Here is a 17,177-nt window from a genome sequence, read left to right on the forward strand (position 1 = left end):
GTAAGGCCCATAAGCCCAAAGAATCATAATAAAAATTCATTATTAAAACTCTAGACTTCAAATTCATGTATTGTTTGATGACTAATGCATGATTTCAATGTCCGCGCGACTCTAAAAAGTTCCTGTTGGAGTCCTAGAGTCCCTCTACAATGTCCTCTACTGGAGAATTCCTCTTTCTTCGGGATGAACTTGAGTAGGCAATGGGTGTAGTGATCACTTCGGCTCTGTTCACTTGTTTTCCCGGGAAAGGAAAAGAAAAGATTTCCCGAGATTCTGACGTGGCATTAGGAAAAGAAATCTAGGAAAACTGTATAGGAAAAGGTTTCCCGCGCCTGTTCACCTGCGCATGATCTATGCAGGAAAATATTTCCCGAGAAACTGCTTGCCCACCTTTTATCACTAGTTTTCCCGGGAAAGCAAATCCGACCAAAATAATGGGATTTGGTTTCCCACACTAGTGAGAAAAGAGACATTTCCACGTCATTTTTGACAATTCCATGTCATTATTTGACATATTCCACCCAGGCTTGTTAATTTCTCAAGAAAGCAAGTGAACACCAGAATTATGTCTTGTCAAGGTCTTGTCAAGCAAAAAAGAGTCTGTTTCCAGGGATTTGCTTTCCCGGGAACGCAAGTGAACAAAGCCTTAGAGAACTTTCTAATAGAAGAAATAGAGAAGAACGGAGGAAGCTTTCCACTAGCCTTCGCCAAACATGAGTCTTGGTAGACCGGAGAGGAGTCTTCCTTCTACAGGAGTGGGGACCCCGGTTGGTTCGCTTTGCATGCCCGAGTAAAGTGTCCCAACATTAAAGTTCAAGTCCGTAAAGAGTCATGGACAGTCTGGCAAAGTTCATTAGCGGCTTAAAATCCCGCACGACAAAACCCCCTTACTCCTCCCATGTTGGGACAATGAAAGGAATGGAGTCCAATTAGGTAGTGAATTTGTGTATTTAGACCATCTGATATTATTTATCAGAGGTAAAGTGGCAACTCTGGGCAAGGATCATACTGTATCGATTACACATGAAGATTGCCCCAAGCAAGCAAAGTTTGTAAAATTTTAGCAAAGTGTCTAGTACGACAAATCTTCCAAAAGGATAACCGGACTGGTATTTTCAGCAACATTTTTAACATAAATGGTAAAATTTTGTATGTTCAAAGGAAAAAGTATAAAGATACATGATAATTGAAGGGAACCCTAAACAACAAAGGGTAGTAATAACGATGGAACCTTAAACCCTAAGCTATCATGTACCACTGATTTTGAAAATTGTAAATGTTGTACATCAACCCTAAACCCTAAATTAAAAGACAGGTGTCACTACAAAGCAATGAAGTTTCCACATTTTAAATGTTAATGCTGCATGTTAAAAAGTAAGCTCTTTAACTGTGTCACTACTCTAGTGGCATTTGAAATTTCACTTTTCCTGCCATTATATTAAAGTGACACTCTTTAGCTCATCTAGCAACGTAAAAGGTAAAGAGGAACCATCTCAACAGTCCTTTTATTGCAAACAAAGACCACAGATTGAAGAAACGTGTCTTTCTTTCAATGGATGAAAGAAAAGGAATGTAGAGAGGGTTGATTTTATAACTTACTATTTTCTTTGCTTTATGATTTTGATCCTCGAAGGACCTTTAACCAACACCTATTTGCTAGTAAAAATATTTTAAGCTAAGCTTATTTGCAAATGAGACATTAAACACCCGTTTGTTTTGGATTTTGGGAATCAATTTTGAGTACAGAACTGATTATTGGACTCAAAATTCCACTTAATTTCGAGTCTAATAAGCCATTTTGGAGTCAAAATCCAAAACGAATAGGGCCTAAGTAAATCATCTCCTCCGTATGATCCTGATCCTTCAAAACTGTTTGTTTGACGGGAATTGATATATTCACCTCTTTTTTTAACATGGGCCAGCCCCATCTAGTGTAAAAGAATAGTCATAAATAGGGACCGACATCCCTTGTTTGATAGTATAAACTTTTACACAGGTTGTTCTTGACTAGTCTTTTACATTGATGGGGCTGTTCCCTGTAAAAAAAATAGTTCAGTCTCATATGCATGCTAAGTGATTTTTCATCTACGACAGGGTGTTGATGCAACGTGTGCCCTGTGAGCTTCTAATAACGGGTAATTGAAACATCATTTGAGCATACGCTGCCTAGTATTTTTTTTTTCAGGGAAGTGGCATTTTCTCCTCCTCTTTTTACTTGGGACACCCCCTTGTAGTATATTCATGAGTCATGACTACTCTTTTAGACTAGTGGGGGCTGTCCAGAGTAACAAAAAAAAAAAAAACCTTTTTTGAATAATGTGCTACTTTCAATTGTTGTAGTACAAGTACCTGATACGCACTTCAAGGTTTGTACTACAGAATAGAGATATCATTTCCTACTTATTCCAATATGGTGCCACGTCATTCCTTACAGTGGGACCCACATCATCTAAGGGGCCTTAATCTAGACAAAAATCTCAGATTAGTAAAATAGATTCATGTAACTGGATATATGGGCAATTGAAGATCCAACATGCAGGACCCACCAGATGGATGGTCTAGATCTCAAAGATGGGTATCTCTATAAATATTACTGAATGGCCAAATTGCAAATCTCTATTGACCAGAGTGGGGCCCACCCAAGTGAAGACGATGGGCCCCTGAACTCTTTATCAGGAGAGCAATCAGCATATTACATGGTGACATATGATATAGTTTTCATATCCTTTTCTTGGTAGATAAAGACATAAAGTAATATAATTTCGAATTTAATATTATATTTTTGGGTCACGATAAAGGAGAAGAAAAGAAAGGAGTTTGACAAAAGCGAGTAGGTGATGTTAATGGTCAACCTGGCCAATCTCCATCAGCGAACCCCTACCCTGAATCGAACGGTCCATATTCCTCCAACTAAACTGGCTTGAAATTATCATTCTTTTGAAAGCGAAAGTTACCGTAATGCCTAAAATACCCTTAGAAAAAGGTCAATTTTTCTAGCCACTTTCTTATTTTAATCCAAAATTATTCCGTGTTTACTCATTGAATAAAATAGTGAAGAAAAAACAATGGACCGCCCACAGATAAATAGGATTTGCTAGTGACCATCGCAGAATGCATTTCACGCCCGCCCTGTTGCATCTGTGAACCGTTTGGATCATCCTAAGAAGTGGGCCCCACTGTACTTTATGGAAATTACACGACTTAAGCCGCACACAGCATGTATAAAATCTCAGTTTTGCAATTTCGTATACGACTACAACACGGCTTAAGGCGCACACAAGATATAAAATCTCAGTATGGCAATTTGGTATACAACTACAACACAGTGGGGCCCGCTTCTTGAATTGATCTGAAACGTCCATTTGGGCTTGCTTTCTTTGGGTCATATTGCCCAAAAATCATGCCAACGATGGTGTACAGATTAGTAGGTCCCACTATCAATTGATCTGAACCGTCTACTTGATGGGGCCTTGCTTATGTTCGCGGGTCAGATTTTGCTACACCTGGGTCCACTGTATCATACAATGGGGGAAATCCCATGTGCAATCGGGTCGATTAATATCTTTCAGCGACATATAGAATTTTGGTCTTAAATTTTGATTTAAAACAGGGTCGTATGATAAATATTAAAGCCGGGAATTTACATAGCAGAACATTCCAAGATCAAGACCATTGATATCCCTCTAGCTGCCACCACGGTGTCAAGCCTCTTCTTTCTTCTTCTCTAATTAGTGAAGTTTTGTTGTGAAACTTGGGAATTTAGAGTAGAAATTAGGGGTTTTATAGAGTTGGGAAAGGTGGTGATATTAAATGCCGAGTCATTTTTCCAGACCGTAAAATGAGTTGTACTCTTGCCTTGCGATTGTTATGAACCGTATGTTCAATATCTTTGCGTTTATTTATTGTACAGCTTAACAATGTACACCGGCAACAGTCCCCATTTCTTCATAATCTCGATACATTATTCTATTGAACATATTTAGATGATAAAAATATGTTTTGTTCTTTATCGTTCTCTTGCATGAACTTGAATTGTGAGCTTGAAGCTCATATGAACTTGAGGGCCCAAACACATGGGTCCCACATTTTTTGTGGTGATCCAAGCCATTCATTTGCAAGGCCCCATCATAGATAGGGTGTGTACCAAAAATCAGCTCCATTGGATCATCTTAACCTCTCCAAAAGCGGAGGGCAAAATAAGCAGATTTGTGGGAAACGGTGTCTGTCCATTTTAATGAGACACACGTTATTTTAGTTGTTTAAGAAAATAAGTTTTATATTTAATATAAAGGCTACTCATATTGGCACAACCATATTTTGATAATTGCAAGAACTCTCCTTGTCTTTTCTTTTTTAATGGGCTTTAGGACCTTTCGAGAATTGCAACAACCATTGATAGATTGTTAAATAATGAAAGACAAGATCAGTTTGTACAATTATCAAAACATGATAGTTCCAATATCAGTAGCTAATAAAAATTGAATAAATATAAGAAATAAAATTACCATGTGAAACATTGATCTCCTATATATTTCAATTTATTCCACCACCACCAGCTACAAAAAAAAAAAAAAAAAAAAAAAAAAAAAAAAAAAAAAAACCACATCGAGATTTCTTCTACAAATTCAAATCAGTGTCTAGGTTAGAACGATAATCGTAAATAGTCAGCTCTGATCAATCAAACCCAGTCACCAAAACCAAACAAAAAACAAAAAAACAGTCAACAAAAGAACAAAAAAAGAAATCACAAAAACATAAGCATTAAAGACATGTATTGGGTCTCTCTTATTCTAATCTAGGAACCCTGTTTTCTCCAAAATAGCATTCCTTACCCGACTCAAATCTCGTCCTTTTAAAGTCCTCCCAATCCCTTCATGAACAGAAAATGAAGCTATTTGTGTCCTTTTAAATTGCCTTGCTAAATACTCATGAGGTGGAACTCGAATTTCATCATCATCATCATCCTCATCAAACTCTTCTTCATATTCCTTTCGAAGGATCTTTGACCAGTCAGGTATCTTCAGCGGTAGAGATGAAGCCACGTTACGATCTCCTTTCTCGGCTTTCTTCTTAAAAGACATTCGTATCGGTTTTTGCAACTCGTGTCGGGTTTCGGGAGTAAGAGAATGGGAATTCCACACATCAGCTTCGTCTAAATCGAATCCAACGGTATCGGAATTTACTGGGTTTTCTCTATCAGTTTTGAAGAATTTGTAGCTTCTTTCGGCCATTAGAAGAGGTTTTTAGGTTTTTGGATTACTGGTTTTTTGGTTGCGTTAGGGAGGACTCATCTGCTTTTATAAAGGCCAAAATGGATAAGCCTCTCTCTCTCTTGTGTTTGTCGTTTATTAGAGTTACTAAAATACCCTTTATTTACGGAACAATAAAAAATAAGTGAGAGTTGTCGTTTATTGGCGCTGCCGCGCTACTAAAAAAGAAGGGAAATTTATTCCAAAAATGTATTTTATTTATCAAATTACCGGTTGATGGCAGTTGAGTTCGGTTCCCAGTGGTATGGTGCCGTACAATCCAAAAGACGTTTTTGCCCTCATGTAGATATAAAGCATAGAAGGGAGAGATTTTCGCGAGTAAGATTTCCTTTCTTGTTTTTTAGTAAACTAGTTAAAATGCACGTGCTATCCATTTAAAATTGTACAGACCACATCATAGGTTAATCTAAATCGTCCATGTGATGGAACACAACATCAATAGGTTGTGCCCGTAAAATCATTTCCATAGGCTGATCCTAGCCATCCAATCTATAGAGGTTTCTATGATTGTTGTTCCTCTTAAGGTGCCTAGAATTCGTTAATATTTTCACAGGTGTCTTGCATTCGTAATATCAACATTTCTGTAATTTGACCCGCACATAGTGAATATGGAAAAATACTTTTTTCGTCATTGTTAGGGGTGCAACTTGGGTGTCAACTCGACCCAATTCGGGTTGGGTTGGGTCGGGCTTACCCGATTTGATATGATACCAATTGTTGACCACCTCAACTCAAGTCGGGCTGTTTTGGATTTTGAGAACCAATAGTGAGTCACCAATAATCAGTTTTTAACTCACAATCGGTTCTCAAAATCCAAACCACACAATGACTAACAATTAACAAAGGGAAATATTATCCGCACTACTATATTTTGATGATCACACTCCTCACTTTATTCAAGTACGGTATGGCCCGCGCCATAGGATTAATCCAAACTGTCCATTGTGGACTGTGGAGACTATTTCAATGTCAAAAAAGAAAAACACAAATATACAGAACTTTTTCAGATGAAACCCAAATTCGGGTTTCGGGTCGGGTCAGATTGCTCGACAGCCCAACCCGACCCAACCCTATTTTCACTTGGGGTTGATTTTTCCCAACCCAACCCAACCCGATTTGCGAAAAAGCTTAACCCGACCCGACCTGACCCAAATTCGGGTTGAACCCGACCATGCGTGAGAACATTCAAGTAACAACGACGGTTTGAAATTATATATAGTGCTAATGTCCTCACTACCATATTTTATAATAGCATTACTCACCGTATTTTGATGATCGTACTCCTCACTCTATTAAAATGTACGGTATGGCCCGTACCATGTGTCGGTACTTTTCGTGTGTAGATTATGATTTTACCCTGAAATAATTTCTCATAGAGATAGATGTTAGATATCAGGAAAGGGGTTAATGGTAAAAGAGTAATGCTGACGTGTAAATCCCAGATAAAAAGAAAAGAAATTTCTTTTGGATGGGCCACTTCATACATAGGTTGTGCCCCAAAAATAATTTTCATAGGTTGATCCGAACCCTCCGATCTATAGAGGGTTATAAGTTGATCTAAACCGTCCATGTGATGCAACACAACATCAATCGGTTGTGCCCCGAAAACCATTTCCATAGGTTGATCCTAGCGATATAGGCTAATCTTAGCCCTCTAATCAATAGGGGTTTCCATAATTGTTGATCCTCTTCAGGTGCCTGGAATCCATAAATATTTTGCAAGTGTTCTGCATGAGTAATATAAAGTAGTTTTTTCGTCATTGTCATGTCTTTACCTCCTCTTCTTGGTAGTTTTTTGCCGTAATTGTCATAGACAGGTACCCGTGTCCGTACTTTTCGTATGTAGATTAAGATTTTACCCTCAAATAATTTCTCATAAAGACGGATGTTAGATATCAGCAAAGGGATTAATGCTAAAAGAGTAATGCTGACGTGTAGATCAAAAGGTGGAACACAAGCGGAAATAACGGAAAATGACACAAATGCCCTTACACGTGGGATACAATTGGAATTATGGGAGTGGGACACAAGCGGAAATAACGGCAAAGGGTGGAAGAACTTAACCCACGATTCCGCCTTTATATATAGTAGTTAGATTAGATTGTTTAGATTTACTTTTTTTGACTTTATGTGAATTGGTGAGATTTTCGCCATGAGATTTCCTATCTTGTTTCTTTAGTAAATTGCTGAGATTTCCTTTCTTCTCTTTTTGTAAAAGGAATTATATGGAAATGGTTTTAGAGGTGGGTTGTTTGCATCCTTATTGGATGTTTAGCTACATCCTTCATTTTTGGTTCTGCTAGAGCTTCAACTGGAATTTGAATTCAAAAAACACAAGGAAATAAGGCTGCCATTCAACTATAGAATTGCCAATTCCCCCTCTTTAGGGCCTGTTTGTTTTAGATTATGACAACCGATTGTGGAGTCGCCAACTGATTATTAGACTCAAATTTAGTGCAATTTCGGTCTGTTGATGAACTTAGCACCAATGAAGGAGAAGGGCGTTTGGATCAGAAGGAGAAAATGTATAAACCTTACTTAAGTTATATGCAGTTGAGGGCGAAAAAGTCTTTTCGACTGTACGGTGCCATTTGTTTGGGAACTAAACTACAACCACTATCCACCAATAATCTCAGAAATATAGCGCAATTTTTAAAAAAATCCCTAAAAAAAATAAAATAATGTATTGTATATTTACGAAGAGTATATGTCCCAAAATTTGTGAAGTTATCAAATGTTGGATACATATAAAGGAGGTTTATCTTTAAGAATGCATGTAAGTAGAATTTTGTAATAGAGGATGGCCTTTGGTTGCACGCCTTGAATGTAGGCTAAGAGCAAGCAGGGCACACATCCAGGGTCATCCCGGCTTAGGTCCCCTGTACGGTCCTCAAATTATTTTAAATATATTAAAATGTATAGTATAAGAAAAAAATGAAGAATTTTTTCATAATTTATCACAAAAAATAAGATACCAATTTCTCATTTAGCATTCATGAAAACATTGCATGGAATATTTGTTTATGTAGGGCAAGAGAAGAACAAAGAGGAAGGAGAGAGAGATAATGACAAGGTGGTGAGTGAGGAGTGCACGGGATGGGGTTGGAAATTAAACACCAGAAAGAAAAATCTTCATTTAATTAGGATTTTTTTTCTTTGTTTACCAACCCCCGTCACACCCATCACATATGCTCTCTCTCTCTCTCTCTCTCACACACACACACACACACACACCATATGTAAATAAATAATCCATGAATTTTTTTTAATGAATGCCAAACATACCCTAAGCAATTACAGAGAATGGTTTTACGTCTCATTATAAACTTAAAAAGTCCGTCAAAAATGAAAATTTCTTGTTTTTTTTTGTTTTGAGTTAAAAATGAATTACACTAATAATTTGTCAATTTCTCTATTATTATCTGTAAATCTGGTGAGATATTTAAAAGTATCTAAATAGTAAAAACACACATAAATAGAAACACAAATGGGCCTTTTCGAAATTTTCCTACACTCTTATAATAATTTATAATATATAACACTAAGTTCTTAGATAGACAATCAGCCATTTTTTTTTTTTTGGAACTGAGCTTGCTGATACTTAAAAACATTGATTTTTAGTGGGATTAAGCTCAGACCTTCACAAATAAAATGTAAGGCTGATTTTCAGACGATGCACTAAGTTGCGACGGACTCTAAACTCCTCGTCTTTATCGAGCCCATAAATCAGTTAATCGACATCTGCCCAATAATAATATTAAAACGTGTTGGGGGTGGGCTTATAAAGACTTGGGCAGCCCTCATCCAAAAGCGAATGGATGTGGATGGGCTTATAACGACTTGGGCAACCTCCCCTAGATGGCTAACTTTTAAGAGTGAGTTATACGCGGATCCCAACAAAATGCATTTATTTTAGATAAATGAGAGCTTTGTTGCCCTGTTCGTTTATGACTACAATTGATTGCGAGTCCGAACCAATTATTGAACTAAAAATTAAGGGAAGTGATATATCCGCCCTTTTGATCACCAGGAACACCCCCTGTCACTGTTTACTGTTTGTGGCAGTCAGGGGCATTGAATTCTTGTGACAAAAGTACAACAACCCCTCTTTAGTCAATGATGCACTGACAGGGGGTGTTCCTAGTGATCAAAAGGGGCGGATATATCATTTTCCAAAATGAAACATGTCATAATCAATGAGTCCAAAACCAATTATTGGAGTCCAAAATTAAACATATCACAATCAACCGATTGTGAGTCCAAAACCAATTAATTTTGAGTCCAATAATTGGTTTTGATTTTGAGTTCAATAATTGCTTTGTTTTGGACTCACAAATGGTTGTCATAATCTTAAACAAAGAGGGCCTCAAATCAATGTGTCGGTTCTCTCATTATTTCTAAAGTTTAGCCCTTCTCCATACATTACATGTCAATTAACTTGAAAATGCTCCTCCAAAAAAAGAAAGATGGGAAAAAAGAAAATGAAACTTAAAACATTCCATTATGCCCATCCAGTGTAACTAATTTTATTGAAAAATAGCATATATATGCTTAAGCTCACTATAAGTTTGGTGAGCTTAAGCTCACCAACACTATGAGAAAACGGTTCCTACACATATGTGTAGAGAGTTCTCTACACACTAGCTTAAAATACAGTGGAGGCCCACATTGTTTGGGTGATCCAAGCCATCCATTTTAAAGGCCCTCACATAGATAGGGTGTCTACAAAAAATCAGATCCATAGGATCATCCCAACCCTACGATTTGTGGAGGTAAAATGGATGTCTTTAAACCTTCACAAATTAGTTCATTTTTTGCCTCCAAAGTTCGAATGGTTAGGATGATCCTATGGATTTGATTTTTTGTGGACACCCTATCTATGAGAGGGCCTTAAAAATAAATGGTTTGGATCATCCAAATAATGTGGCCCCCACTGTATTTTAAGCTAGTGTGTAGATAACTTATCTACGCATGTGTGTAGGAACCGTTTTCTCATATATATATATATATATATATGAGAAAACGGTTCCTACACATATGTGTAGATAAGTTCTCTACACACTAGCTTAAAAAACAGTGGGGGCCCACATTGTTTGGGTGATCCAAGCCATCCATTTTAAAGGCCCTCACATAGATAGGGTGTCCACAAAAAATCAGATCCATAGGATCATCCTAACCATTCGAACTGTGGAGACAAAAAATGGACTAATTTGTGAAGGTTTAAAGACATCCATTTTACCTCAACAAATCGTAGGGTTGGGATGATCCTATGAATCTGATTTTTTGTAGACACCCTATCTATGTGAGGGCCTTTAAAATGGATGGCTTGGATCACCCAAACAATGTGGGCCCCCACCGTTTTTTAAGCTAGTGTGTAGAGAACTCTCTACACATATGTGTAGGAACCGTTTTCTCTATATATATATATATATATATATATATATATATATATATATAGGGAAATGTTATCCGCACTACTGTATTTTGATGAGGGCACTCCTCACTTTATTAAAAGTACGGTATGGCCTGCACCATACGATGATCCAAAGTGTCAATTAGATGGGCCACAGCCTAAATAGGTTGTGCCCTGAAAATTATTTCAATAGGTTGATCCTAACCCCCCGATCTATAGAGGGTTAGGATCAACCCTCTAAAATTCATATCGGAGGGCTGGGCTCAACCTATTGAAATGATTTTTGGGGCACAACCTATTTAGGCTGTGGCCCATCTAATGGACGGTTTGGATCATCCTACAGTGCGGTCCATACCGTTCTATTAATAAAGTGAGGAGTGCCCTCATCAAAATACAGTAGTGATGATAACATTTCCCTGTATATAAGTTAAGAGAAATATACTAATAAATAAATGTTATTTTTCCTCTATTATTCTTGAGCATTGTATGAGAAATGTACGAACAATATCCAAAATGATAAAGACAGAGTAGGAGTATTTCGGTAAATTCACCTCTCTAACGTTTATCGCTACGAGGAAGCTTCGCTGTAGTCTAATTTTGTCGCCATGTGCTCAGTTTAGCTGGTTCTACAGAGAGGTGGTCCCGACGAGGCACCGAGACGATGCCACGTCTTCTTCAGCCAGGGTAGATCCCACGTGGCACCCGTTGAGTTTTGCGTTTCCTCGCGCGTGCGGCCACGTGAAGGAGTGGGGCCCTTGCCATTTCTGCCACAGACACATATATCACCTCGCCAATTTCTCTCCTTAGCCTTTTCCCTCGCGAGAAATCCAAATCCGATAAAACGGGATGTGAGTGGGAGGAGGGACGAGACCTCGCTATCCGTTGCATTCAAATTTTAGGGCTTATTATCTTCATCCAAGCATCTTTAAAGAAAATTATGGCCTTCATTATCCACATACCTGTGTGACTTTCATGCCCGAGCCGACACTATAGGCAGGTACGGGATAACTCCAAACACCTTTAAAGTAAACTCTACAAGCATGGAAGGCTAAGCAAAATACTTTTCAGAACCATGCTTAACTTTACTACATATAAATCAAAATCTGTCACAATGAATAATAAAATAAGGTCATTGTCTCACACCCATCCCCTGAATAGCTAAAATATCAATAATCTATTTTACAGTCCCAAAACCAATACTCACTTGCAGTTGAACGGGAATTATACCCAGTGATGGATCTTCTATTAGGCTCTTATTTATTAGTAGCAGCTGGCGAACCTCTCTTCTTTTACTTCACTCTGAAATCTCTTCTTTCGATTCAGCAGTGGAGATAGAGACAGAGGCGGATGCATTTGCCCGAGTGAATCCGTGGATCTATTTGTCTATATACATCCTATATACATCCTGCTCATGGATTAACAGAAATGTGCAAAATCTCTATTTGCCTCTGAAGTAAAATTAGAAATACTTAAAATGTCCAAAATTGAAAGAAACTACGCTTCCGCCATTCCAAATCCACGTGGAATTAAACTTCAGGATCGGTAAATGTAAATAGACCTGGCAAACGGGCGGGTTGCGGGTCCGGGTCAAACGGGCCGGGTCAAAATGACCTGGAAAATTTTATGGGTCACTAAGCTTGGACCTGCACCCAGCCCGTACGGGCCGGGTCGACCCGCAGGTCACCCGGATTTTTGACATGTTTTTTAAGATTTTTTTTATTTGTGTAGGGATTTGCTAGCCACCTTCGCCAACCATTTATGTTGACTGTTTGAGAGATTTATCTTATTGTCGCTTGGTGCAAACTGCAAAGATTGGCAGAAGTACGATTTGTGAAAAGGTGGCTAGCAATAAATAATAATCATAGGGTACTAAGTTTTGAATGAGAAATTACAGAAAAATGGAAGCAAAGTAGAAAAATTACGAAAAAAACCCGAAAGAATATTCTAAAATATGACAATTACGGAAAAAATACATAGAAAAAGCAAAATTATGACAATTACGGAAAAAATACAAAAAAAAAAGCAAAAGTTATGATAATTACATGGAAAAAAAGCCAAAGGTGCCAAAATAAAACCTCTTGCACTTCTCTACGGGCACCCGCGGGTCCACCCGGCCCGGCGCAGTTTTGACCCGCAATTTATGGGCGGGCCGGGTTGTTCACTTTTTGCCAGGTCTAAATGTAAACCACAGGTGAGCTAACGTTCAATGAAGTAATAAGATACTGCTATAGCAGGGTATAAGCATGCCAAGGAAACAATATCAGAGTAACATAAACAGGGAATCTAAGATAGCTCAATAGAACAATGGTATAAGTAATCTAAAATCCAAGCTTAGTATAATCTGTAAGGAATCATGCAAAAAGTCACATACTGAAATAGAATCAAAAGCTGGAACTGAAACAGAAACAGAAACAGATCAGAACTGAAGCAGAAACGGAAATTATTACACCTCGAGGTCATAGGCTTAGTCCATAAACAGAAGTTCGTTATTTTGTTACCGACGACCCACAGGATCGAAACTCGTTCCTACAGATTAATCCCTATCGGCGGGACGTAGATACTAACGTATTAATCCCTATTGGTGGGACACAGAATTGCCAACGCATTAATGCCCTAGTGGCGGGACTCAGAATTTAACCTAAGCCTCACGAGAAGCGTCAATCATGTAGTATCAGAGTAAATATGGAGGTGTGTTCATTCACTGGTTTAACAAAAGCATATACTGAATATACCATGAATAAATATGGCAACTAGTCAAACATCTCCATGATCAGAAAAATGATGGGACAAGTCTGCAATATATGGAATACAAATCACTGAGGTACAGATGCATGCTAGACCAAAGGTTCGCAAAAAAGGTGGGTACATATCATATCAAATATTTTCAGGGTTACAGATATCAATACGATCAGCTCAGGGAGACATCAAAAGAGTTCGGTATCAAACTACTAAAGTAGGTTCCAGCGATGGTATTGATTCCAATAAGTGTGTTTAAGATGCTCCAGGAGGGCAAACCAAATTTTTTGAGTGGAGTCAGGCTCGATTGACCGGTCCTGGGGCGGTAGAGCGGGCCATTAAATCTCAATTTTAAAAAAAATGCAGAAGTCTTTCCACAATCAACCGGCCCTGGGTGGTCGACCGGCAAGAAAACGACTGAGCTCTTTCTATTAAGTAAATAGAGAATTCGCAGTGGTTGAGCGGGTCTGGGCAGTTGACCGGGCGCGATTTGGGGATTTTTCTCCTGAGGGCAATTTCTCGTCCAATTTTCATAAATCATGCAGGGCTCCTAACTTCTTCGTTTTTATCAGAATCAAGAGGGGTTGGACTTGTTGGAAAGCTCATGACGGGTGGTTTCCAAGCAGTCTAATAAAACCCGCCGGAGTCTCTCTAAAACTCCGCCCAACGGCGAAGAATGAAAAAGGAATCCCTCAAACAAACCCAAATTGCTACGAAAATAATATATTCAAGATGATTATGGTGGATATCACTATCCACGTCCATCTATTACCTCGAATTAGCCTCTCCCATGCTTGTAACGATTTATGGCGGCTCACGGATCTCCAAAGAAATTTCTCCTTTTTGGTTTAGGGTTTCTAATGGAGAATTAACCTCTTATTAGTATTTATACTATTTACTAATAACCCTAATATAGAAATTTTGTAATTTGACTACTATTCCCCTAGGGCCTCATGAAAATTACATGTAGGGGTTGTTTTAGTTGCCTTCTTGGAATGTTTGAAACACTTCCAATCAGCAGGATTAGGATTGAACCAAAATACAATATGATGTGCAGATGTCTTGAATTCTGGCATTATTTGACTGACGGACTAATGTACCCAATGCACACGTGAGCCGAGCTAGTAACACTTTCGTGGTAAGAAATTTAAAAAGTAACTAGATCTCTGCGTGGGGTCCTTGGTCTAATGGGCCTACCATAAGTTAAAGGTCATTCGGATGGCCCCTCCACCCCCTGATGGATCTAGTTTTGTGGTAATCGTAGGGCTTACAGATCCGATACCCCTTTTAATAAACTCACAAACCCAGTTTGTCTTTTCATTTTTAAATTGGCTTGTGATAGCTTTTTGGGAACAGTAATAACCTTACACAGCTCTTTAAATAATATAAGACAAGATGGGTTGGCGAAAATATAAAAAATTGGTTGTGCTGGTATCATTTCCCTTTTTTACAAGAATAGAGCCTATAAATAATTAACGATTAAGCTTTCATTAGAAATCAAAGCCTATAATCAAGACCATTGATCGGTTTCGGCTTGGTCTGAAATTTATGCGGAAACTGAAATTTCAAATCATGTTTACGACCATGGTTTTAAATTTTGGTTTCGCCTAAAATTTCGGAGTCATCCGAAACCGAAATTTCAGCCGAAATCCCTAAATTTCAAGCGAAATTTGATACTGCTGCACGAAATCCCTGATTTTGGGAATGAAATTTTGACCGAAATTACCAAAATTTCTATTGTTTACTTTTCATTAAGTTTTTTGTTCTAGTGATATTTAATCCAAGAGCAAATGTTGACGTGAACAGGGGAGGGTAAGTCTATCGCAGGATAAGATAAACCCAGACAACTGTCCTCAAAGTGAAGTGCCTTCATTCCTCCCAATTGGTGCAATTACGTCGTTAGTATCGAGTATGATATTAAAAAAATATATATCAGGGCCCGGTCTACTCTTTACAAAAAAATGACTCATTGATATATGTTCCCCCCTTTCTTACCCGGACCACCCCTCCGATGTATTTTCAACCAAGGTTTTAAATTTTGACCGAAATCCAAAATTTCGGGTTTCGGTCGAGACCGAAAGCAAAATTAGGTAAAGTCAAACGTTACAAAATTTGACAGAAATTTCGTTTCCCCCGAAATTTAGGGAATATCTCCAAAAAAATCAGTTTTTTATTCATTATTTAATATTACCCTGAAATTTCAGCTGAAATAACCTAAATTTTAGCCGAAATTTGAAATTTGGTACGGGATACTTTATTTAATTTCGATCGATTTCGTCCGAAATTTCAAAATTTCGGTTTGGCTAAGGACTTAAACGCATTCCGAAACCGAAATTCAAAACCTAATTTATTTTTACTCCTTTTACACTACAAGGGGGATATAGCACCCTTAAGAAATGAGTGCAAATATATCATTTCCCCTTGAAGCCACAACATTCAATAAAAAGTTGCAATGGTGAAGTTTGTCATTTCGATAACCGAGTGCTGCTATTGAGAACGAGTGCTGCAACCGAGTGTGTAACCTAACAAATTCCCACATGCCACATGTCAATGGTAGGGGTAGTTTTGCCATTTTGATGAAAATTCCAAAAATAAGGGAAAGTTTTCTAACGTGTTGTGGAGAGTCTATTTGTTCGGTTCCACTCTTGGTATTCATTATTCTTGGATAACCACTGAAAACTCTAACTATAAAAAAAACCCTAGACTTACTCCGAACATATCTTTCTTTCTCCAAAACCTCTCTTCAAAACCCTAGTTTCTGCAACGATGCCTCCCAAATTCGACCCATCTCAGGTCATTGACGTCTACGTCCGAGTCACCGGCGGCGAGGTCGGAGCCGCATCCTCACTCGCTCCAAAAATCGGACCACTCGGTCTCTCTCCAAAGAAAATCGGAGAAGATATCGCAAAAGAAACTGCAAAAGACTGGAAAGGCCTCCGAGTCACCGTCAAACTCACCGTCCAGAATCGACAGGCTAAAGTCGCTGTAGTCCCCTCAGCCTCGGCTCTCGTGATCAAAGCTCTAAAAGAGCCGGAGCGTGATCGGAAAAAGACTAAGAATATAAAGCATTCTGGTAATATTTCTCTTGATGATGTGGTTGAGATTGCTAGGATTATGAGGCCGAGATCTATGGCTAAGGATTTGTCTGGGACAGTGAAGGAGATTTTAGGGACTTGTGTTTCTGTTGGATGTACTGTTGATGGGAAAGATCCTAAGGATTTGCAGAAGGAGATTTCGGATGGTGATGTTGAAGTGCCAACGGATTGATGAAGGCGAGATCGAGAGTGAGGGTTTGTTCCCTCTTAGTTTAATTTTATCAATTCTCTTTTTTAATTTTTTTATTTCAGGATTTTGTTTTTGGTTTACTTGACTTGATTATGCCTCCATTAAAGGGTAAATTATTATTTTGATGGTTTTGGGGTATTTGGTAAATGAGTCTGGAGATGTAAGCTTATTGTTAGTGTTTGGATATCTTCTGAAATATATTTTGGATTCTTCATCTGCTTTTATGTATGATCCTTTGGTCTATTGCTGTGTTATGTTGGATGTTGTTTTTTGGGGGGAATTCTGGAAATTACATAATAATATTGGGGATGTAAGCTTAGTAGTATACTTTGAGTGTCTGTCACTGGGAGTGTCGAGAGGCTGATCTACCCTGTAAAAAGATCAATCACGTTGTGAACTGATTCGGGTTCGTAACACTTCTTCTTCGAGGGAAGGGTCAGTGCTCCTATGTGTGCAGAAACACAATTTAGGGT

At 38.3% G+C, this 17,177-nt stretch overlaps 1 protein-coding gene and 1 pseudogene across 1 annotated transcript; one reads left to right on the forward strand and one right to left on the reverse strand.

Moving 5' to 3' along the window:
* Positions 1–4,790: 4,790 nt before the first annotated feature.
* On the reverse strand, positions 4,791–5,231 carry LOC143892069 (protein S40-4 pseudogene; annotated as a pseudogene).
* A 10,843-nt stretch (positions 5,232–16,074) lies between these two features.
* Positions 16,075–16,918, forward strand: LOC143845933 (large ribosomal subunit protein uL11). The gene has a single exon (XM_077354329.1). It carries the CDS (start codon positions 16,186–16,188, stop codon positions 16,684–16,686), a length of 501 nt encoding a protein of 166 aa, XP_077210444.1. The 5' UTR covers positions 16,075–16,185; the 3' UTR covers positions 16,687–16,918.
* Positions 16,919–17,177: the final 259 nt, after the last annotated feature.

This window comes from Tasmannia lanceolata, unplaced genomic scaffold (assembly GCF_043159265.1).
Source record: "Tasmannia lanceolata isolate RefF3 unplaced genomic scaffold, GAP_Taslan_0.1 ptg000015l, whole genome shotgun sequence".
In the NCBI taxonomy this organism is placed as follows: Eukaryota; Viridiplantae; Streptophyta; class Magnoliopsida; order Canellales; family Winteraceae; genus Tasmannia; species Tasmannia lanceolata.

Coding starts and splice junctions, on each gene's coding strand:
- LOC143845933 (XM_077354329.1), top strand. CDS start 16,186: ATGCCTCCCAAATTCGACCCATCTCAGGTCATTGACGTCTACGTCCGA.